This window comes from Ammospiza caudacuta, chromosome 2, assembly GCF_027887145.1.
Source record: "Ammospiza caudacuta isolate bAmmCau1 chromosome 2, bAmmCau1.pri, whole genome shotgun sequence".
In the NCBI taxonomy this organism is placed as follows: domain Eukaryota; kingdom Metazoa; phylum Chordata; class Aves; order Passeriformes; family Passerellidae; genus Ammospiza; species Ammospiza caudacuta.
The window spans coordinates 30,477,274-30,502,144 of NC_080594.1; the positions used below are offsets into that span (position 1 = coordinate 30,477,274).

The window sequence follows — 24,871 nt, forward strand, 5'->3', positions numbered from 1 at the left end:
CATATGCTTCCCCAAGTTCTTTCAGATGCCAAATCACAAAATGATGAATTATCTGGGTCAGTTGAAAGAGAGGTCTTCCATGTGCCTTATGGTGGCTCCATCTCCACTCCTTGCTGGCTGGCTGGATCTCTAGGGCAAAGCTGATATCCCTGCTTTGCTGTCAAATCCTCTCAGCCATGGGAAGTTTCCAGTTGTGGAGGAGGGAAGAGTAAGGAGTAGAAAACAACACTCCTGGGAGCTTGGTGTGCAGGCAGCTCTGGGGGAAGACAAAAATGAGACCTTTTGTAGGTGCCAAAGAGGAACCATCCAGGGGTGATGTGCCCCTTTGCAGGTGTGCAGCATGGAGGTTTCTTCTTGTTAACTCGTTTTTGGAGCAGCCTCACTCCCAACGTGCCCGAGTTTTTATCCTTCCCCGTGTTTTGGTTTGTGTCCTGACAAGAGCTCATGTCAGTGATCCCGAGCCCTTGGGGAACTCTGGAGGCTGCCCACTTGGGGGAAAAGAAGGAGGTAGCTCTTCTGAAATGTGTGATCATGGCAGGGCCAAGGGGCAGTGTTTCTTCTGTGATCAGGATGGGAAATGTGCAGGAAGCTCAGGGGCAAGGCTGTGTTGTGTTCTCTCCCTCCACTCTGGGGAAATGTCTGAAGCAGTGTTTTGTGCTTTCCACAAATGTGAGCCTCTCTTTACTGCTGTCTTAGAGTAGCTTTGCATAATTCAATAGATCTCCTCTTCCCACTCAGTGGCCACCTTCTTTTGCTCCCTTATCTTCTTGCTTTAGGCAAATGTGGCCTGAAGGATTGGAAGAACTCCTGCTCTTCCTTATCTTTTATGATTACAAAATTCTCTGCAGGCTTGCCCTGAGTTCCCTACAGTTTCAGGCTTTTAAACAAATTAGTCTTAGTCTCCCAGTCTTTGTCACCAAGCAGAGTCTTCACAGATTGTGTCAATTTTTGCTTCAGTGACCTTTTTATTATGCACTTGTGGAACAGATTCTGGATCAGACTCTGTATCAGACATCAGAACTTGGGAGACTAATTTAAGTATGAGATGACAAGCTTTCCTATCTGTGTCATTTCAAATGTACTTTTTCATAAGTTATTAAATAGGCTAGTTATTGGGTTAAGAGTGTTAGTCTGAAAAAGTGATTTTTCCTCATTACACAGTCTTTTCTGCATAAAAAACCAAACACAACAGCCAATGTTGTGGAAGGTATGCTGTGAAAAATGTCTTTCAGTCTCTTCTAAGTATTTGTGCTGATCAACAGCCAAATGACATTAACCTGCAGAACACTAATATGCTTTCGTGCTATATGAGAGGTGATCATAATTCATATTACAAAAAAATACCAGGAAATCTTGCATGCTGTTGCCTACCTGACATGGTCTGTGTGGGGTTTGTCCACCTGAATCTTCCTCCATTCCTCCTTTTTTTTTTTTTTCCCAATGCAGTTTATATAGTTAGATTTATAGGTTAGATACAGTTTGTATAGTTAGATTTTTATGTAGAGAATCAAAAGCATTTTGTCTAAAGCACAAGAAATTATTTTTCTTTTATTTTATAATTTATCTTAAATTGTTAGTGAAAGCCAGGGAATTAGCAGCACTATGTGAGAACTCCATATCTAATGAAAAATTGATCACAGTTGTTACTGGTAACTAATGCCTCACTTCTTTAAAAATTACACTGTTGTGCTTGGGTGATGTTTTGGGGGTTTTTTTTGTGTATAGTCAAAATGTTTTAAAATTTCTAGCTGCTTTCTTTGAAACAAATAAATTAGGCAATTTTGTAATGATAAAATAATAGTTGTGTGTTTCATCAATTTATTTCTCAGTAATCAGGAAAAATAAGGGAATTACTAAACTAAAATCACATGCTTATTTCCATTCAGTTAAATCCTCCACATAAGAGGTTCTATTAGAGTTGAGGAAAACATTCCTCAATTTCTTCTTAATGCTTTACTTTATAGTCAATGTTAAACATGTTATTTTAGAAACCAGGGCTGGGGAGAGGTGGAGGAGACAGCAAAATAATTAACATTGAAAAATCCATTGCTTGGACAGGTTTTTGTCCCCAAAATCTCCTAAAAATTTATCTGTCAGTCTCTCTCTCCTGCTGCACAATAACAAAGACTTTGACCATACCAACTGGCTACAGATCACTGTTGTTCTGGCAGCCTTCCTAGTTAGGAAGTGCACAAGTGTGGAGGTAGGTGGCAGCCCAAATCATCCCAAAGCTCCATTATTTCTGTGGGTAGCATCAGCTAGACTTCATTGCTGCCATACAACTCCATGGCTCAGACTAATCTTTACCAGAAAAGAAGGTGCAAGGAATATTTACTTTTGTATTTACTTTTTCCTATCTGAGGCACATCCCTGCCCCAGGACTTAATGATGTTAATATTTGGGAGACTGGGAAACTGCTTTGTCTTCAGAGACAAAGTATCTTCTCATGAAGCAGGTAGCAATTTAGATAAAGAGAAAATTAATGAAATTATCTCCCATGAAGAATCAGAATGCATTTTACAGTCTCATTTTCTAGAGAGGTGATTACATGTTATGCTTCTCTATTTTTGATTCTGTACCTTAATGTGAGGGTTATTAAGAGAATTGGTTAATTGCCTTACAAACAGGAGTGTGTGTTAATGGTACTGAAGTTTAACAGTTGACTGCTATATTACTAGTTTAATTCTGCACTGGTGGTTGAGTTATTTTGTAGCAGAGATATAAATTCCCAGTGTGTGAAATTTAGATAAGGTCTGAATAACCAGAATGCAGTGCTTTTTAGGGAAGCTTTCACTTTTTTCTCTCTTTTTTGCTTGCCCTGTCTTTTTGTTTTTGTGAATGTAAAAGACAACTTTAGAAATCTTGATAGATTTACAGGAGAGAAACAAGAATTACTTGGCTGGAAGAAGTGTGTTATAATGAGAGACTTGAGGATCTCAGTCTGACTTAGTTTATGAAAAAGGAGAGGGAATGATGATTTAACTGCTTTCTACATGCCCTTCCACAGGAATAAAGTAGCTATGGAAGAGATTTTCTAAAGTAACAGAGAAATATATTAGTGGCTTGAAATTAAAGTCTGACAAACTGCCTTAATATTTTTAGCAATATATGTTTTAATCTTTGAAATGAATTACAAAGGAAAGTCATAAGGTCTTCATTTCTTGAAATTTTAAACTTTATTGTCTTTCTGGAAGACAGGATTTTATTAGAGTGTTGTGATCATTGAGGTAATACAAGAGGTTGGAGTAGACATTTTCATGCTCCAAAAACCAAGAAAATTTGCTTTCTTTCCATTAACTATCAGAGAATTCTAGTTCTAAAAATTTAATTTCAGACAGAAGAATCTTCTTTTATAGTATTTTGTCCACTGGGTTTTTTATTCTTATGATTTATTTTAATGCTAATCCAGAAATTCTGGCATATTTGTAAAATTGGAGCTGGCAATAGAAGAGGACTAATTCTGAAAGGATGTTCTAGTAAGAGTTTTGGTTAGATCATCAATAGTGGACTTCTTGTATATTGAAGATACCATGATAAGCAACACAAGGGATCTGAAATAGATTAAGCACCAGAAAAAATGAGAGTCTTGGAAAATTAAGAATGAATCTGGTTCAGGTTTCATAATCTGTCATGCAAAGATGTCAAAACATACTTAAATTAATGCAGGACGCTTTGATATGCAAAGTGCCTTAGTGCAGATCTTGGAGTTTGTGGTATTTGATTCAAATAAGGCTTAAAACAAAGAAGGAGCTGCCCTGATTTAGGATTCTCCACCTGCTTTTCTATCAGGTCTTTGCTACGTAAACAATTGCAGTCACTTTGCTCTTCACTATTTCCTTCATTTGAAGAATTTCCACTCTTCAGCAGAGCATTAAAACCAGGGGCCATCCGTGGCATTTGCATTGTTCTAGAGGGTCCATCTGTGGCATTTGCATTGTTCTCAAGGAACAGTATTCTTGGGGATATCACTGCAGAAGAAATATGGCCAGAATCTGAGTATTCTGTATCAGAAGATAGTGTTTGTCACAGGAATCAGTGTTTTAAAAACATTGTAATAGAGTTCATTAAAGCTGTTGTCATTGGTGAGGATTCTGTTAGGTAAAGCAGGATGCATAATCCATTGGTCATCCACAAGTATGAATGGCTTGAAGTTCAAAGAAATTTAGGGCATTACTTGTATTACTTAAAAACAATCTCCTCCCAAACTCACAAAATATGCCAACATCAAAAAAAAACTCTTTCCCCAGAATATCTAAGTATCAAAAAAGTTATTTTGCTCTTTCAGCCAGAGACTATAGTAATAATGGGGCAGAGTAGCCAGAATAGAGGAAATATGAAATTTAGAATTTTAAATTAATTTCTTATCACATTTTATTTCTGGATTAACAAATATAGCATGGAAATAATGTGTAATGTGTATATTCAGTGAACAAAAGAAGGTCTTGTACTTTCCAGATGAAATAAAATCAGTGCAGTAGCTGGAGCAGCAGACAGATTGTCTGTACCCTTGTTGCAGAGATGTAACTTAGAAGAAATGAATGAAAATTGCAAGTATTTACTGTCATGAGGTAGTAAAAGAAAAGAACATTTTCACTTGTAACCCTTGATTTTAATGTGGTGTGGGATCATCAGTACAAAAGTTAATCTTCATTACACTGGGTCACAACCTCTTTTATTGTCTTTAATGTATTGACTTAGATGTGCTACTGATTTTTAAAATAAAAATGTATGAAATTTAAAGTATATAGTTGAGTTATTGGGTAGATAATGAATTCTCATAGTTTAATTGCTTTTTGATAAATATTATTGAATCTATTCTTTTTTTTAATTGTTGGAGGACCACTTAAGTTTGACACTATCACTATCATTTTATAGTATCATTAATAATAAATCTGACCAATGATTAGTGTGCAATGAATATGAATGCTAAATATTAGAATAGGCTGTGGGAAATATAAATGCCTGGGTGATTTGGATTTAAAATTGCTTAATTTAAAAAAAGCCAACAAAAAATTTTAGTTTTGTTATGGGATCATAGAAATCCTATTGAGCAACCAATGCCATCTTAGTAGTCAGGAAAATGCAGGTCTTAGTCCCTGAAAAAGCTTTGGTGTGTTGAATTTGCAGTTCTCTTATTCCTGGCAAGATCAGTATGGAAAATGTTTCTTGATAAGGTAGAGCTAGAGCTCCCTCTCAAAAGTGATTGCTTGAAACTAGCCAAAACTGAAAGTAAACCACAAGAAAATGAAACACTAAATTGAATAGCAAAAGTTGGTTTAGGAATCAACCTCTTGAGTATATAGAGCTGGACTTCTTGGCAAAGCCAAACCTGGCAAGAAAGCTTCACTGTGGGCTGCAACAGCAGAGGACTTCTAGTGAGATTTTCATGTTCTTGTGGAAAAATAACAAGATATTCAAGATCTTGTTCTACATAATGTTAGCTTAGGTTGCACACAAGCAGCTGTTGTATCTGTTTCAAGTTCTGATGTCTGTCTTTGGCAGAGAGGAGCTGGGACACTCAGCAAGAATAAATATTTGCCTCTAAACATGGTTAATTTGACATCATCCCTTTCATAGGCATTTCTTGTCTTTCCATTTACTTACTAATCAGTTCAGTTTTCAAATTACAAATGAGTGCCAAAATGTAAAACGTGTAAACTGTGTAACTTTACCCAAGCTACAGCCTTATATTTTTATCACATATTAGGATGCAAGTATATCTCATATTTAAGAGAAATCCATCAGTAAATTTGGACAAGAAAGCCTCCAAGCATTGTCAGTAGCTGTGAGTATATCTTGTCAATGCTTGTTCTAATAAATCAGTATTCTCAGAAGACCTTGTGCAGCTCCTGCTTTATCTGTACGGATACTGGCATTTCCTTGGGCAAACCTAAATTCTAAATCTGTTTACCTACTCTTTGAAAATTCTGAATCCTTCTAAAGTATTAAAATTTCAACATCAGAAGTCTCTGTTGAAGAAAAATTGGGAGGTTGTTTAAGGTTTTTTGGTGTCCCCTTTCCCCCTCACTTTGTCTGGAGAATGTCAGAAAGTAAACTCTGTTTCTCTGCCATTCCTTATGACTTTCTGGTAAGAATGATCTCATTTTTCTGCCTTTTGCAAGCATTAATCAATTACATCTTTCTTGCCTTGTTATCTTCACATTTCCCCCTTCTTTTAGACATTTCTCTCCACCCCTGTATTTTTGTTTGTGTGCATGCATTTGTCTTTTCCAGTCTGATTTTTTTGGGCTTATTTAGCAAATAAATTGTGGTCACAAAAAGCATCCCTTAATAAATGTATGTTCATTTGGAGAGTTGATAGACTCTTGAGCCTTCAAGCTTGGAAAGCTCCCGCTCGTTTTGGTAAATTAAGTCAAAAGGAAATCTGCAACAACAGAAAGTAGGCAGTCCAGTTTCCAAATTCTGAATTACCCTACTGTTTTCCTAGACAGACATCCCAAGAAATGTGACTTCAGTTTATGTGCACTGAAGTCATATGGAGATAAATAACACTCTTCTCCAGTTGATCCATATCAACCTATTGAATTTTTATTCTTTTATCTATCTTAAAATAATTCTGGGTGATAGTTTCTATGCTGAACTTGGAAGAACAGTGCTTGAAAAAGGAAAACTTTTTCCCCCATTTAGATTAGTAAATTTTCTTTAGTAAAAAGGCATATCAGGAATATGGAAGTGCAGGAATAGTGGCCATGCAAAGGTGATCTTTATATATCAAGTCTTGCAGACAATATAAGATAACTGAAATGGGACTTTTGTGACTATGGCTTGTGGAATGAAAAGAATAGATAAAGTTTTTATGTTACTAAATATTCAGTAATGTTTGTTAGGGATTCACAAAATCAAAGCTAACTACATCTCCATGTTTAGCTTCCCAAATATTTCTGGTTTTACCTTCACATTAGTGAAAGTTAAAGGCTTTAACTAATTTGTGGTCTCCCTTTCTTATCCTACCTACAGTTTAAATACTTAAACTTCAATATGGCCATATGAGTAATATCTCCACTGCTGAAAATCAATGTGGGGAGAAGCTCAGGCAATTGATGTGTGTGTATATTGTGAAGCTGGATTTCTCCCTGTTTTGCTCCAGGTTTCTCCTCTCTTTTGCTCATCCTACATGTATGATAGGTTGCTCTGCAAGAGCTGTCTGTCCCTAGATGAAGCCTATCTTAATAATTAAAATTATAATGGGGACTTCTCCAGGAGGCAGAATGGATTGCATACGCTGTATCTTGCTTCCCCTGCCCAGTTTGTTTCCCTGCAGGCTTCCTGCCTCACATCACACTGCAGAAACACAAATCAGATGGAGCTTAAGGCATTTTTCTCATTGTCTTGGGCAGAGAGCAGGGCCCTGGTGGTGTGTCCTGTCGTGCTGGGCTGGATCTGCAGCTGTTACTGCAGACTTCTTCCTGACGTGAGATAACAAACCCAGCAGATCTTGCCAAAGATCATGGCAGTGGGAAAACTGAGCTGAGAACCATCCAGCCTCTACAGTCTCTGCCAGATCTCCTCATTCTGTAGAGAGGGATTTGGGTTTTTTGGGAGCCAGCATCCCCAGCAGCACCACCATGCTGTCAGTTACCTGGGGGAGCCAGATCTGCTTCAGCTGCAGCAGTGCTTCAGTTCTCTCCAAATCTGCAAAGAATAATCCCTCCAAGGGAGGCAGAGCTTTCAGTCTTTTTAATTAGAATTGCCAAGGAAATGTGGAAGTCGTTTTGATCCTTCTTGATTCTTGTCCAACAAGAATTGGGTTATTCTGAAATAATGCTGTATTAGCATGGTAAGTTCTGAAACAGTGTCCTGCTTCACTGAAACATGCAGATTTTCAGTAATTGGCATGAAAAAACTGGGATCCTGGGAGATTTGTGGTATGTCCTATTTTATTCCCAGCAGTAGTCAGTCTATTCTTAAGATGCAAATGCTCTTTGGAACTTATTCAGTATTCACTAACTACGATTTTAAACCTTTACTGATATTTTAACCCATATTGACTAATGTGATTATAAATTTTAATTCAAATAAAACATAAATGCTTTGTACAGCTATGTTCGTCAAACATGAACATAGTTTGTATAACACAATCTGCAAGGGTCTGTTTAAAGTGGAAAAGTGGTAGTTCATACTCGTTTACACCAAAAAGACTTCCTGAAATACATTTTAGCCAGCTGCTGGTTATTTGTATCATGTATATTGAATGGAAGGGCTGATTAACTGTGGTCTATATTGCACTTTATTTCAATATCAGATGGAATAATTATGTGGCTCAGGAGGGTTATGAAAGTGATGAATGTAGATATTATTTAACCTGTATCTTGGACTAGAAAAAAGAGCACCTCTTCCATGTAGCTCATTGCTGAAATATTTTCTTTAAAATGATATGAGTTTTATGATACTAGAAAATAAAACTTTTTAAGTTGATTGATATTTGAAATGCCTTTCAACACAGGCGTATTTATAGTGTCAATTATATGGAACTAAACCTAAGAATAAAGCTTGCCAGATGATTCATTGAAATTTTGTCAAATGCTAAATTTACTTCAATTAAATTCTTACATTTTTCTAATTTTAGTAATTCAAATTTGAATAGCTTCATTGTCAGTTTTGGCTTTTATTGATAGCCTGTGTTCCTGTGTGCTTTACATGACCATTCTTGCTTAACAAATGAAATTCTAGATTAACATCTTCCTTTATTAAGAGCCAAAATAAATATATTGAGTGGCAAAAGAGCTGAATATTAATATAGCCTAAATGAAATTTATAGCAATATCATTTGTCTATTTTTCTAGGACAGGAATGAAATTATTGCCTAGTAACATATTGAACTTCCTTTTAATAAGTTTTTGAATGTGAAGTACTTTTCTGTGTTGTACCAGAGACCTCCTGGAATCATCCAATACTAAACAGATGATAATAGAGCTGAAGCAGTGGATGAATTTAAGGAACTGCTCATCAGCTGACTAACAAGCTGTGAGCAGTTTCCTGTGGAGTAATGGAATTATTTAATATTTTAGGCAGCACTGCTCTGCCTAAAAAGAACATGGCGTATGACCTCAGCATCTGTATTATCTTGTGGTTGGATAAACATGAAATTAAATTATTTCTATAGGCATATTGATGTTAAAGGGCACATTCCTTGGAACAGTGGAAATGTTCAAATACTCAAACAAATCTCTCTACCACTTACCACTTCCAAAGCATAAGTCAAGATCAGGTGCTGTCTTTCCCAATTGGTACATGTGTGTTGGTGCACTTTTTTTTGACTGAAATTCCCTTGCATAATATATCTCTCTAAGTATCCTTAGATCTCTCCATTTACAAAAGTGATCCGTGATGTTACGCATGGAAATTTTCTGACACATTACTGAATAAGACAAAAAAATGTATCCTCAAGCCATGCACTTTTACTTTAGAGCCTCAGAGTTATATTTGCACAGTATTCCTTACTCATATTGCAGTATAATCAGAAATTTTAACAGAATGGTTATTTAATTTTATTTGAAAAGTTGAGTTCAGACAAGAAACATGTCAATCAGTATACAAGCTCTGCTCATCATCTATTATTGGACAATCAGGTCACTTTCATAACCCATTTACTGTCTTGATAGCTAGTAGTCTGGAGATTTTCAGGGAATAAATTTCTTAAAAGTAATTCTGGGATTATTTTGTTGCTATTTTAGCAGATAATTGTAAATTTAACTTTGAAGAAAGTAAGTTCCCTGTAGAAAGCATTTATTTTGTATTGACTTTTTTGAATAGCTTATAAAGATGCTTGAAATTTTTCAGTGAAGTATAGAATTCTTTCATCTTTCCAGTAGAAACTTTTCACTACTTCAGTTCAGTGTTGATTGGTTGATAAAAGCAGTTTTGGCAGGTTCTTGGCACCTGATAAACTGTAGGACATTCTTATTGCAGGACAGAGCAGAAAATTTCCCATGAAAACCAGTCATACATGTGCTCCTGATTGCTTCTGCTTTGCCTTAGGAGTAACACAACAGGGTGCAAGGCAGTGTTAGCCTTAAAATTCCTTAATTGCTCCTGAAGCACAGAACTAGAGTTGTGTGGGACTCATTGCTGTGATGTACCTGGCACAGAGAATTAGCCAGAAGTAATTGCAACAACTGTTAATTATTCCATCACCTTTGAACAATGAAGTTCTTCTTTCCCCTGTGTGTACCAGCCAAAACAGTGGAATAATTTCATGTAAGAGGGAACATTATCTCATCATTTGCTCACATCTCCTGTGGACTGCATAATTTGCCATAGGACCTTCATCACCTTGTTCCTAGTCTGGTTATTGGGGCTGGAAGTAGCATTTGGGAAAACAAGCAGTCTTGCTTTTAAGATATACAGTAATAGCTAAGTGCTGTCTCTGTTTAACAGAGAAAGTATAATGTGTATCTCAAGCTCTGTCACTATATATGGATGAAGGCTTAATGTATTCTTTTACTTGTCTAACTTTTCCATAGCAACTCTGGGAGGAATTAATATTTGGGAAAATGTATTTTTATTTTTAGTTACATTTACTTTAACAGATCTTTTGACCTTTTTACAAAAGACTGGTTATGAGATCACTTTTCATTCTATCCTCTGTTGTTCTTCATAACTGGCAGCTATGAAGACAATCTGTGCCTTGTAATCACTGTTACTAATCACTAAAAATTCAACAAACGTTAGAAAAAATCTGTTGAAGAACAATATGAAAAATACTAAGTTTTGACCTTATGCAGAGTTTATATATTCTTTCATTTTTGCTTGAAGAGCACATAAAAAGATTCCTTAACTTTCTCTAAATCTGTTATCAGCAAATCCAGTGGCAGAGTATACAAAACCAGAGAAAACAAATACTAACATATCATTGGTGCTTAAGTTTTAAATTCAACTGGGTTTAGTGTGAAACCATTGTAGATGGATGCATTTGTCATCAGTGACTGCACATGTGATAACCTGCATCTGTAATGTGTGTTCTTGGTGTGAGACCCACATGAAGCAAATACTGTGTTAAATATTAATGCCTGAAGGCTGAGAAGGAAAGCAAATCAAAATGGCTGAGTTAAGGCTACCTGCTTGGTGTCTTTGGTAAGACAGAGTGTGTTAGACTACCATCTGAGCCCACTGCAAACAGATGGGCAGCAAATGGTATGATTTGCATAGTCCTCTTAAAAGGCAGTAAACTGAATCAAATGTTGTGGTCTTATCAATTTTTTTTTTTTTGTCTATATCTGTGCAGGTTGTTGCTCAGGATCTTGATTATGCTCAAGTAACTTTCTGGCTTTGGAACACACAGCCCTCTCATTTATGTCTGTTTAGTTTTCCATAACCTCCAGTGTGCATTAGGGCAAGAGTATTATTCTGTCCCAGCTTATTCTCTCTGCAGCTTTTTACCAGATGGGTTTGTAAACAGATACATTCCTGCTATCCCCATATTTGTCATGCTTTTGACTGAACTGGTGTCTGCACTGGCTCTGAAACACTGGCACCTGTGAATATAATTAATTATACTGTTCACTTACTTCCATGGATTCCAGTTTTCATTCACTTTTGCCTTTATTGGTGTTATCTGTATGTGTCAGTTAATTTGCTGAGGTTTATGACTACCTGGGAAAACAAGAGGAAGCCCACTGTGAATGCAACCTTTTAATTTTTTTTTTTTTTTTTACTACTGCATGAATTACAGCCTCAAAATACAGATCCTTCAGTGTAGATGCCCGGCAATATGGAGCTTTTACAGATTAATAACTAAATTGCTTCTCTTTGGAGGTGAATTTAACACTAGCTAGTTTCTGTTAATCATTGTGTGAGTGTGTGTATGTGTGTGTGCATAGGCAAAATTATTATTTAAAATAATAATTATTTTATTATTAAATAAATAATTATTTAAAATTATTCATATTCCACAAATGAAATATAAAATTCTTCCCCTACATGTGAACTAGATAATCTTGAAGGCCCCTTCCAACGCAAGCCATGCTATGATTTTGTGTTATTTGTGAAACGTTGCTAGAGTCAGTACTTCTGAGTAAGTGCTTTTCACAATATACTGCTTCAGGTTTAGGGGATTGAGTTCAGTCCCATGTTGACTGTATTTGTATTCTGTTTCTGGAACAGATAATTCTCAGAATGACAAAGACTTTGAAAGGCAGTCTTATCCAGAAGATAACAAAATATGTAGCCTTATGAGTTTTGCTAATTCTCATAGTGCCTGCATATACTTTGGGAAATAAAATGGCTTCTAGTGTATAGAGTTGCCATTAAATACAAGCTATCTATAAACTATAACATGGAAGAAATCAAAGGTTTTCCAAAAGCAAATTTTTCAGCCAGTAAAGATAATAATGAATATTTAACTGTTCCTGAGATTAACTCTTACATAACTTGTATGCATGAACAGAGAAATCTATGTCAAGAAAAATAAACAAGATAAAGGTCATTGTAGACCAAAATCTCATGTTTACTGGTGCCAAAAAGTTTGCATTTATGAAAGATTGCACATGTAGCATCCTAAGATAGCAGCCAAGTGCAGCAGTATTTCACTTGTCATAGTGGAGAGGAAAAAAAGAGCTATTTATTTAACCAGCTGAATGAACTCCAGACATAATGAAGCTCATTGTAAAACTGAATCCTGCTGCGTTCAAAGCAAAACCCAGAAAGATATTGTTTAATGAAGCACTCCCCAGTGAATTTACAGCCAATAGAAGGCCATAAAGGTAGGAAGGGGTTGTGTGTCTTTGTAAGGGATTCAGTGAGCTCAGCTACAAGCAGTTGACAGAATGGAACTTCTTAGGGACTGCTTATTTTTTGAAGAGCAATGGAAAAGTCTCAAAAACCAAAACCAATATGATTTCCCAATTTGTTAATGTAATAAATAGGTGGTACACACATGCATTAAAAATTATATTGAATATAAGAAATTACGAAATGCAGTTTATGTTTTTACATTGTATTAAAGAAACCATTACCAAGATGATGTGTGTGGCTTTGGTTTTGAGACTTGAAAGAAGTTGAGTGCACATTCTAGACTATGTATGAAAACAGACAGGAACTATTCAAGGCTAAGAAAATTGCTGATGACATGAAAGTAAAGGAGCTCAGAGTTTTTTCTTTTATTTATGAAGAAGATAGATAAGATAAAGCTTTCAAAGCAGGAAATTCCTGCTGATATGAAGGTATTTAATTTAGCATAAAAAGATGTAATGATATGCAAAAGCTTGAAACTAAAGCTAAATGTATTGATTCCACATATAGCATGACATTCTTAATAGTGAGAATAACAAAACACTGGAGCAATACACTTCAGAAATAAAAATATAGAATGTTTCATGTAAAGAGAGAAAAAATCAGTTTGAACCTCAGTTTTGTACTCAGGACTTTGGCATTTATTTAGGGCTTAGGAATGTGGCATTTATTTGTACCAGAATATGCACTGTCTTTAGTAGAAAATAATTGTGTATGAGAAATGGAGAAACTTCATGAGGGAACTGTAAAAATATGCATTCCAAGAACTGCAAGTAGCTAATTTCAGAACTGCAAATCTAGGTGCTAAAGGTGCTGTTTCCATAATTATCTTTTTACAAGATCTACCCCCTGAAACAAATACAACTGAGAAACATTCTGGTTGGTTTAGGTGGTCAGAGGTGTGGTTGAATTCTTTGATCATTCTTGTACTTGACTATTTAGATAAATCCATTGGTGCTTTTTAAACTGATAAATCACTCAATTCAGTGGCATAAGTCTTCTGCAAGAAAAAGCTGTCCTATTTTCAAGTTACACCCCAAGTCAGTTCTGCAGTTGGTTTATGTAATGGAGTAACACCAGCCCACAAGCATCTGCTCTTAGGGTTCTGCATAGTCCTACTCAAACATGTACCAGTCAGTGCAGATCAGATGACAAGGACTCAGAGCAGCAATGCTACTTTTGCAGCACCGCACAATTCCCAAATGTTTTAAAGGAGAAGCTTTAAATGGATATTTCCCATTTCTGTATGCATCATTTTAATAAAATAGTAGATGTGAGATTGTGGTTTCTGCTCTTATGTTAATTTCTGTACATAGATTGTTCTTAGTCATGGAAAAAGGTGGTTAAGTACCCAAAAAAAGTTAGAGCTGCTTATTTACATAGCTTGGTGTCATTTTCTTCTATGGAAGAGTTTTGGTTTTGAAAAAGTTGCCATATGTGATTTAGGAGTTTTTACTTGAGATATCCACTATCTGCCTTGGAAGGAGGTTCTTTATGACACCACATTTTCACTTCCTTGCCCCTGCAAAGAGGAATGAATCACACTGCAGGCCTTGTTATTGCTAAAAGATTTAATCTCACACTACTGAAGAGTCACTGTCTTAATGAAGGAAAATATGTCCTACCTCATCCCTTTCTGATCCTAAGAAGTTAAATATCTGCTGCAAGTGACACTGGCCTCAACTTTATGAGTCAGTTCTGAAGTATGTGCGCTTTTGGTTCTCAGTGAACACCAAGGACTTGCAAGTCCTTGTATTCCATTAGTACTAACCTCTGAGAAGAATGAGACACATCAGATCTGTGTGTATCACATAGTAAAAATGAGTCATGGAATAAAAAAGCTGTGGGGTACTGTGGAAAGTGGTCATAGATCATGCTATGAAAAGGTTTGGTCATTGTTACCTCTCATCATGAATGTAATCATTCACTGACAACTTTAATTTCCAAGATGTGAGAATGTAAATTCTTGGTTACTAATGTATTATGCTGTCATGGAAGTCTGCATCTTGGAAGATGAATCCAAGTATTTAAAATTAGTCATCTTAGCAACTGATTTTTTTCCCAAGTAATTACAAGCTTTGGAATATCGGGATGTTGAAATACTCAGCAAAAGTACAAGTGAATGAAGAGCAAAAAATCCTGTTTCACTCTCACAGATATTAAAGCCAGGATTAAATGTAGTTTTCAGAAAGAACACTTTTCTTTTAGAGTGTTATTGCTGTCACACTTTCACTGCTTGATGCACATAATTCTAATTCTACTTGTTTCACTCTAGATCCCAAAAGACATCCAGACTTAGTTTTCATCTTTTTCCCTTTTATGTATAAATTAGGATAATCTGGCATGGCTTTGAAGGCCCCTGGGAGATCCAACATACAGATAAGAGAGAAGATAGTGACTAGCTTTTATTCTTGAAACCCATGGTGTCTACTTTGCAGTATTTAGATGTATTGGTCCCCTCTTTTAATATCCTCAGAGATACTCCATTCTCCCTGATAGCAGAGTCATCATTTAATGAAAGGGCAAAAGTAAAAAGAATAAAGTCAGTCCAGATCCTGAACTATAGGTACTTCTGCTGTATGTCCTGTTGTAATACACTGCTATGAAAAGATTTGATGAGGTAAGGTTGTACTTGTCCATGCTTGGCAGCAAAACACAGAATTTGTAGAAGATGGGCTCAAGTGCCAAGAACATGTGCCAAGTCATCATATCTCTTCAGTTCCTTCTGCTGGAAGGACCTCACTGCAGCTCCCAGAATGTTTGAAAACCACCAGCAGTCAGTGCTAATGCTGCTATTTAAGCATCAGTTCTCACTTCAGGGCAACTGGCCAAAATGAAGCAGACAGCACAATTTCTCTGTTATTTTAGTAATTTGTGAGTACTTTAGTAATTTGTTTTTCAGGGTGAACACTGATGCATATAAATGTGAATTTTTGGAGAGTGCTTTGTTTGTTTGGGATATGCTGAGTGAAATAATCTACTTTGTTAGGATGATTCCTAGAAAACTGACTTAGCATGATACTGAACTGATGCTGAAGGGTGACAGATGCTTAATCAGGGCAATGCAGCTGTAATTTTCATTAAAGACAATCACTAAGTAGTGCCATGTATCTGTACTGAGTATTAAACTCAGGTTAAAAGGAAAGCACTTATCTCTTAAAAACTGCAGTTAGCTTGAAATCCCAGGTGGGTTGGTGACTTGCTGGGTTGGTTTTGGTGCTTTCTCTCATGTTACAAGAAGTGGTTGTTAAATGTTAAAAAAGAGTGCCACAGAACAGTCATTCAGAATGGACCAGAAGATTACCATCAACACTTAGAAAGTGCCTTAGACTACAATACATGTTTATTGTCCATTTTGAATAGGTTGTTTAAAAGATGCAGGTTTTTATTATTTTATCAATTATGATTGTATCCATGACTACAGCTTGGGAGCAAGCAGCAGTTACTTCTTTTTCTCTGCCTTAGTGTTCTGTAATGTAGTTATGGTGTTTTATACACAACTTTTCATCTATAAACACCAGTTTTGTAAAACTCTATCTCCATCTTACAAATAGAGAAATGAAGGCTCAGGTAAGAAAATATACTTCTTTCCCCCAGAGGTTATCCACTAGACCAGGTGACAAAATCAAGAGTAGATTTCAGGTCTCAAGGTTAGTGGCATCCATTAAGCTGCTTGTTTAACAGTTGGAAGAGCAATTGCTTCATACTTGGAGCATCTAAACCTCAAATTTGCTAATTAACGGATTGTACTTTCTGGAGGCCAATATTAGAATGGTTTACTGTACATCTTTCTCCTATGAAAAGGGAAGTAAAGATTCTGACATTTACCTGCAGCTAAAATAAGCGGACAGTTGGCTTTTTTTGGTCAGGGTTTTACAATATGCTAATATGATTGTATATTACAAGTGGATCAAGCTCTGTGTTGTAAAATATTGTTTCTAATCATAAGCCTGATATTTTTAAAATATGGTGTTTCGTATGTTTCACACAATATGGCTTCTAATAATATATTTCATATTTCTCCTTTTGCCTTACTTTTGATCTTCAGTCATTTTCAGGAACAACAGTTTCTTGCTGAAGTCTCTGACTCAGATGAGAAAGGCCATTATCCTCTAAGTTAGGGAGATGACAATTTAGCATGCACAGGAAAAGACCTGAAGAGAACAGATAAAATCCTACATTCATTATATGTCTAGTCTTGATAAGTACAAAAATCTGATACATTCATGTGTTATGTAAACCAATAATGTATAAAAATAAATTTAAGATGCATCCTGCTGAATTTATCTGTTAATTCATGTACTTTGTCTCACAGGAAAAAAAATAAGCTAGAACAGATCATTCACAATTGCACATTTTTCAGGCTGCTGATGTTGGTACTTTAATTAGAATAGTGGAATGTCAGCATGAATCCTTTTGTTTTACAGAAAGCAAGAAGAATTGAGGTTAATTAAAGGTTAATTAGAGTTTAATTGGTAGTTCTTTCTTTCCCTCTTTACTTCTGGTGATAACAGGAATGTTAGAATCCTTGACTTTGATGACAACAGATTGGGCAGGCCTGGTGTTGATTGCTACTGCCAACATGAAAGTGGTGCTGCAGTTCTGCAGCTCCAGTTCCTAATCAATGAGGTAAGGACATATTTACTCAGATTCTTCTGTATAAATTTAGTTTAATAAGTCAATTCATGTTATTGTAATTGAGTGATATAACTTCTCCCATTGACAAACTGTGCCAACAAATAAGTGGTGTACATCCAGAGAACATTCAACATACAGCCTTTTAGAAGAATATTTATGGAACTGCACTCAGAGAAAAGTATTGCCTTCCTATACATGAGTTTAAAGCACTGAACAAAAGGCAGTCGATACATGAATGTGTGTAAAATGATGTAAAATCCATTAAGTTCCTAAATATGCTGCACAGTTCTGGTTCAAATAGAAATTAATAAATGAGCTAAATCTTTCTATCAAAATATATTGATGTTTATAGGCTGAAAACTCAATAGTTGGAGATATGCTATTACGTGAAGCAATGAAAAGCAATTGCAGGGATCATAAATTAAACCATCATGCTTAGTCTTTGTAAATGGTTTGTCAAAATCAAACTTAGACAACATGAAGAAACAGTGCCAGATTATAGCTTGGTCTTTGCAGAAGGTTCTGAAGATGGGAATAGGCAAGAAGACTTTCTGGTGAATACAAATCAGAGGGAGTTTTTTTGAGGACCTTAGAAGTTGGCCAAGTCTTAGTTCAGTTTTGTTTAATTTTATCCCATGACATAAGGAAGCACTTTTGACAGGTGCAAGTCCTCTTTGTAAATGGGGAGATCTTAGAACTTCTCAGGGGAAGAGTTTTAGTTTTATGGATTTTTTAAACCTGAAAAATATTTAATTTTTTCTTACACTTATTTGAAGAAAGTAACTGAACCACAGATACTGAGGAAGTGAAACAGTCTAGTGTAATTCTTAAGAGTAATGCAGGGATGAGAACAGGAAGGGCAAAGTTTGAATTAATATTCTTTCTTTTCATTGGGTGACCAGCAAACCCCCTAATACATAGAATTAATTTGATTTCAGTGGTGGACAGTCTTTCTCACTCTTTGGGAGATGAGAATTAAAGCATGGATTACACTGTATTAGAGAAGTCTCACCTCCATATATTTTATTTCCGTAGGTCAATGTTGAAAAGAACATTTACTAGGATAAGAGAAGTTTATTAGCCAGTCATAGATTGTAGGAATTAATCTTTCCAGTTACATGCTTGCCCTTCCTCAATATAAAGCATTGCCTTTTTTTGGGGCAATCTGTTCCCCTCTGTGATGGTAATACACAAGGGTAGATCTGTGTCTGGCCTGATCTGAGGTGTAAATGTGACAAACCAGTGCAGAGCAGTAGGGAGCTTCTCCAGTAGCTAAGTTTCTCATGTGATCAATATTCTGTGGTGAGGAGAAAGGCAGTTAAAAGCGGATAGAATAAGTTCACTCCACATTTCTCAGTCAGATAGAGGCCTGGGCTTTGCAAGATGACCATTTTTGGGACACTGCAAGCAGAACCAGTCTTCATAGTATTTCTGATCTGTCATGAAGACTCTGTCCTTCTATCTGCATCTCTTAGTTCTTCCTATGTCCTGTCCTCTTGCTACCTGTCCCTACTTTCTTATCTGCATCCTCTTTTCATAGTTCCAGTTTTGAATTTTCATCTTACCTTGATATGACTCCTAAGCTGTGCTTGGCACCGTCATATGTGTGCCCATGCATGCACTAATCCCTTTATTCTTCAGTTACATTTTTCACACTCACCTTTTTAAGTGTTGTCTCTTTTCCATTTTGTTAGTCTTTCTGCGTATGTGGAAACAGTTGAGAGTTGGCTTGTGTAAGCTTGGTTACACAATTTGAGTTTTAAATTGATGGAGTTTTAGTTTAACTTTGGCTGATCTTGTACTAATTTAAAATGTTTACATTTACCAGATCGATTCAATTGTGTATTATTTGTGGTAGATCATTTTTGTTGTAGAAGAAAGCAATGATTTTTCATAAACTGTCAGTTTGACAGGTAGATCTTTAGCAGTGAGGATCATGTAAGAATAATACAAAGGCTGCAGAAAAATAATGTGTTGATGTATTTTGTGTCTTCTCTAGGGTGCTTTGGTCAGTGCATGTGCAGATGATGCGCTTCATTTGTGGAACCTCCGGCAGAAACGACCAGCTATTCTACATTCTCTGAAATTTAATAGAGAAAGGTAAGGCTATGTGACACAAAATAGAGTTCTCGTTACAAAAACAACACTTCCTGGATTTCTTATAATGCATTTTGCCTTTCTACAGGTGGATATAGTTTTGCCTTGAATATTTTTCTTTCAGGTTTGTACCTATGGAACAAAAAGTTCACTTTCTGCAGCTTTCTCAGAACTAGAAAAACTTGGTCTTCTTTATGCCAAAATATTCTTAATTTTACTTCTATTTGTATGAACTGCTGTGAACAGTAATTCATTTTTTCTTCAGACTGGACACAAGCATTCACTTTTGGCTGAACTGTTGTTCAGTAATAGACAAAGAGTACTTCAACTGGTTATATGAGGGTAATAATTATTCTCTTTACCTTGATATAATTTTATTTTTGTAAAATACTGGAAGTTTAGTAGGAATAGATTGTGAATTTGGGAAACTCTGGTAAGTGTAAAGGGAGTCAGAGTGTTTGTCTTAATTTTATTTTATCAGTACCTAATTGTAGGTAACCCTACTAAAAATAGATTAAATGAGTGGTTGTAATTTTCAAACTCAAACAGGAGCTGAGCACTTCAATCTGTATTTAGTCACTCAAGTAAAACCTGATAAGATGTTAGGGAACTTCAGTGCTGCACATCTATTAAGAGTGAGAAAAAGTTCCAAGTTTCTCTTAAGGAATTAGGGCAGTAGTCAGGAGACCAAGATGCAGTACATAAATGCAGCAGTTGTTTTTAACTGGAAATTTAACTCATATTTGCATTCTCTTACCGTGTGCATTCAGTGTTTATTAAGGTGCAGCAACTTTTTTTGATATTTATATATTTGCTTGTCGAGTGGGAAAAGATCCCAGTACTTCACCAGAGCAACACTCATCAAATCTTAAGCTGCAGCTAGTCTGAAAATTACTATGGAAATACATTTTTATTTGTTGTTTATTATCCAGATACAAATCATATTTGCACAAAAATGTCACTGAGCTGCATGATTTGTAGTAGGAAGTACTGTGTAATAATTTAGGAAATATATAGCCTGATTCCAATGAGTTTATAACCTATAGCAGACGTGTATCAAGGGGTTTGGGACTGCGTGAGAGAAGATGAAAATGAAAAATTAGGTGTGCATTTCTAGCTGCTTCTGGACAGTATGTTATCATTTTACTCATGGTGAAATGTTTGAATCTTGGTATTCTCATCAGGTAGGTGCATTATTCACAATTTGTCATTGATAAATCTAAATATCAGAGAAGTTATTCCAGTACATCTTGGTTGAGCTCTCCCAGCCAGTAATCTGACACACAACCTAACCAATCATTGCTTATAAGAATGCAGCCTCTGTTCATCTCTGTCTTCTCTTTAGAGATATTAACCTGTTATCTTGGTCAATATTTTATCAGCATTTCTTGCTAAGAGAAACTCACACACACATTTGTGCTTTGCTAAGAGGAAAACATTTGTCATCACACTTGCTTAATTTTCTTTTTTGTCTGACACTCTAAAACATTGAACAAAATATTTGCAAGCAAGTTCTTTAGAATACTGCAAAATTTGCTTAAAACCAAATTTTCTCTTTGGGGCCTTTTTTATTAATTGAGGTGCAAGTAGGATCTGAGAATGTAAGTTATTTGTAACAAATGCATAGCTAACTATACTGCCTTCTATCAAAATCTAGTAAGTTGTGTACAAAAAAATATTATTAGTTCTTTTATGTATATTTTTTGTAACTGGTTCAATTGCTGCCATTTAAATAATTTTTATTAGGACATCAGAGTCTGTGAAGCAAATATCTTTCAATATAATATTGTCAAAGAAGTAAGTCCAGTCTTATTTATGGAAAACTCTTTTTAAATTTATGAAGAAATAACATTGTCGGCAGTTCATTCCATCTCAGGGTTCTCTAGCACTGTTCTAAGTTTCTGGTTGTTTTTTTTTTTTAAATATTATTCAGGCACTTGGCTTCAGAATGAGATCTCTTGATTTTTATTATATTTTCTTTTTACATCCAAATAAATTTATTTTAAATCATTTAACTTTCAATTTTCTAAGCTCAATTACACATTTAGCATGGAAAATTCAACATAATTCTCTGGGCAAGTAGCAAAAAAGTAAGGCTAAAGCTCTAATTAACCCTCTCAGTTTGGAACATTTATATGCCTAATAGAGCTAAGTCTAAAAGAGAACTTCCATTTTTTTCTGAATATATTTTTGGCATTAGAGAACAGAAGCTCTAAATTATGGAATGGTCAGAGATGTAGTGAATGAAATAATGGTTGCTGTAGCTATGTGAAATCTATGACTAAATGGATGTAAGGGGAACTTGAGAAGCTGATAAAGTCATATGATCAGAATTTATTTTCTTCAAGAAATTCAGAGGTCTGGCTTTCAAAAAGTAATGTTTTCTTCACTGGAGGAACAGATAAAAATACTTTATTTTTATCCTCCCCTCTCCTCTTGGGGGGGGAGGGGTGGTTAAGAGAAAGCAAGATTCATATTGAATAGAGATTCTTTTGTCTTAAGTTTGTGAACCAGTGAACAAGATGGTTTTTAAATGTTTCTTAAAATGCTTGTTGACAGAAAATAGGTTGAAAATATGGATGCATGTCTTCAAAAAATAGTAAGGTATTGAAAGGTGCCAAAAAGGGAAGTGTTTAGAAAGTCAAAGGCTAGTTCTTAGAAGATTATTTATAATATAACTTAATTTTAGATTTAGGTAGCTTTCACATGGCCAACCACTTAATTGTTCAGGTGCATTTCATCTTTGAAAATGGAACATGTGAATCCTTCTAATTTTTCCATTTGCATGTCTCTCTTCAGGATTTAAAAAAAATTAGGTTTATTCATCAAGTATATTTGTCTCCTTGTTACACTGTTTAGTTTAATTGTTTTTTTTTTTTAACAAATGGCACATTTACTTCATGAGGTGATGCCATATAATGCTATTAAAATTCTAATATTTTTTCTGTTTGTGATGATGAAGGTAATTTTATTATTCCAAATACTTGTTTTATTTGACATTGACTAATTAACTTCATGTAGAATCAGTTTATTCTGAGGTTTTATGGTGTTTGGTGCATGAACCATAGAGCTGGTAGTTTCTGTTAGACAGATGAATGTTACTTAAGTTTTTGGCTGTTACTCACAATGCATCAGTCATCATGTAGTTGAATTGTTTAATTTGCAATTTGCTTCTGCTTCTTGACATTTAAGATTTCAGGATAATGGACTAAAAGCTGCTCTTTAGCAGTGTTAGTGTATAGGTTTCTGCAATTACTTGAGTCAAATTTCCGCAAGTACATACGTACATATATCCCCTCTCTCCCTCCCACAAAAGTAAAAATGTTCTTTTCTTTGGATGTTGGTAAAAACATCATTGTAGAGAGCAAAGAACACTTAAAAGCAGTAGTCTTTGACTTAATAGGTAAGATTCAGTATTAAGACACTGAACGGTTTATGAATAATAATTCACTAACAAAGTGCATCTTTATAGCCGTTAAATCAGTTTGCAGTTTCTCCAGATTTAGTTTTTTCTACTTCTGGCCTACTGTAAAACTGATGATGATGCAGCACTAGCAATAATAATTCATAATTCACTGTTCCTTTACTACGTGTCTCTTTGGAGTAAGTGTAGAAGGAGCACTAAAGAGACTTAATGGCAAACAGATATTTTCTGTTTTATGGTGTAATGCTCTGGACTTTTTTGGACTTAAGAAAATGATACATTTTTGCCAAAAAGTATATATTTATTTTCTATGAAGTAATCATCTTAGATTTCTATTGCTATATTTGGAATGTAATACAATGCATTAAGAACTTTCAAGAAAATACCACTGTAAGCAATGTGTCTCAGTGCTTGGCTCCATACCAAGAGCCGTAATGATAAGACAGTTACTCAAAGACATGTTTGACAGTAGCATATGGTTGGTAATACATGATTTATGGTTTCTTTTACAAATAGGGTAGACAGGTAAAACATTTTAAACTCTGTAAACATTCTATAAGAATTGCCTCGGTGTTTTTGAAGGTCAAAATTGTGGACACCTTCCATATGTTAGTACCTCTTTTTCCTTTCTTGATGTCATAGGAGATGCCAGATTGATCTTCAGTCGGCATTTTAGGCAAAGTAAATAACTCAGCTGATGCCTCAGGTTTTAGCTTTTATATTTTTCAGATTCTATTCTTCTTTAGTGTGTAAGTCTAGGCTTCATCTTAGGGGATAGTAAGCTCTCTCCACAGAACAGGTAGACAAAACAATTCCTTGTCTAGCTGGGGACCCAAGGACAGGTGATCCAGATCTCAGGCCCAAGAGCATAAACCATGGTGGACCAAAGAGAGAAAACAAGGATGGGACTTCAAGGGCTAAAGCTGTAATTGGACAATTAGTTCCAATATGCAAATGGCCCAAAACTTAAAAAGTGTGAGACCCTGGGACCTGTCGTCCATTTTGTAGGCATTTTGGTTGTGCTGCCCAAGGTGCATCCATTGAGGCCTCTTAATAAATACCTACTTTATTCTTTAGCTCTTTCTAGTCTCTGTTCTAGGTCAGCCTTCACAAGGCATCAGTTTTTGGCATCAAGCTACTGGAACTAGACACTGTCTCTATCTGCTGCAAAGAACATTAGGATTAAGCAAAACCACTGGAAACTATTATAGGTCTTCATTATTTTTAATATAATCAGAGCAGACTTCAGCAGGTACAGGTTTAAATATACAACAGCTAATAGATTCCCATTTAATATAAGTGCAGCTGGGGTAGGAAAACCAGCAAGGATTGCAGGGTGAAATCCAGGTCCTATAAGCTAGCAGGTGCTTGTTTCACTTAGGAGCACAGTTCATCTCCTCTGAGCTGGTTCAGGTGTGTTGGCTGACACGGGGGACAGCCCTCCTCTCTTTCTTCTTTAGCCATTGCTGACGGGTGTGTGACAAAAGAGCCAACAGTGCTGCAGCAGCTTAGCCAGGGGTTTAGAGCAGCCCACATGAGCACAGTGTGTCACGGATTGTTGCATCTTTAAATCCATCTGCTTTCACTCCATACCAAGGCCCTTCTGAGGGGAGTCACCAGGTGACACAATCTCTATAACTGGCTTTATAGGGACTCTTAGCACGTTCTTCAGTGTTAAGGTATGCTGGCACAGAGCAAGAGGAGCCTCTTAAGTGGGCGACTTTTAGAGCAGTTCTGTTAACTGTAACTCACTATTAATTAGAAATTTAAGATCGCAACTCCCACATTTGAGGTCTTGCAGTATTTGAACAAGATGATTGAGAGTATTACTCCAAATGCTTGGAACAAATAAAAACAAACCAAACCCGAAACAACAAAAGAAAGAGAGTGTTTTTAAATAAGGTAACTTCTTGAGTCTATATTCTTTCCTGACAGTAGGAATCTTATTTGCCTTACTGTATC

At 35.8% G+C, this 24,871-nt stretch overlaps 1 protein-coding gene across 4 annotated transcripts in view; it reads left to right on the forward strand.

Annotated features, from left to right (window-relative positions):
• STXBP5L (syntaxin binding protein 5L) overlaps positions 1-24,871 on the forward strand; it is a 183,748-nt gene that overhangs the window by 49,555 nt on the left and 109,322 nt on the right. For all 4 annotated transcript variants that reach the window (XM_058824985.1, XM_058824980.1, XM_058824983.1 and 1 more), the window contains exons 3-4: positions 17,298-17,379; positions 19,388-19,488. In XM_058824985.1, the coding sequence (XP_058680968.1) occupies positions 17,298-17,379; positions 19,388-19,488 (183 nt within the window). The remainder of the gene's footprint in view (positions 1-17,297; positions 17,380-19,387; positions 19,489-24,871) is intronic.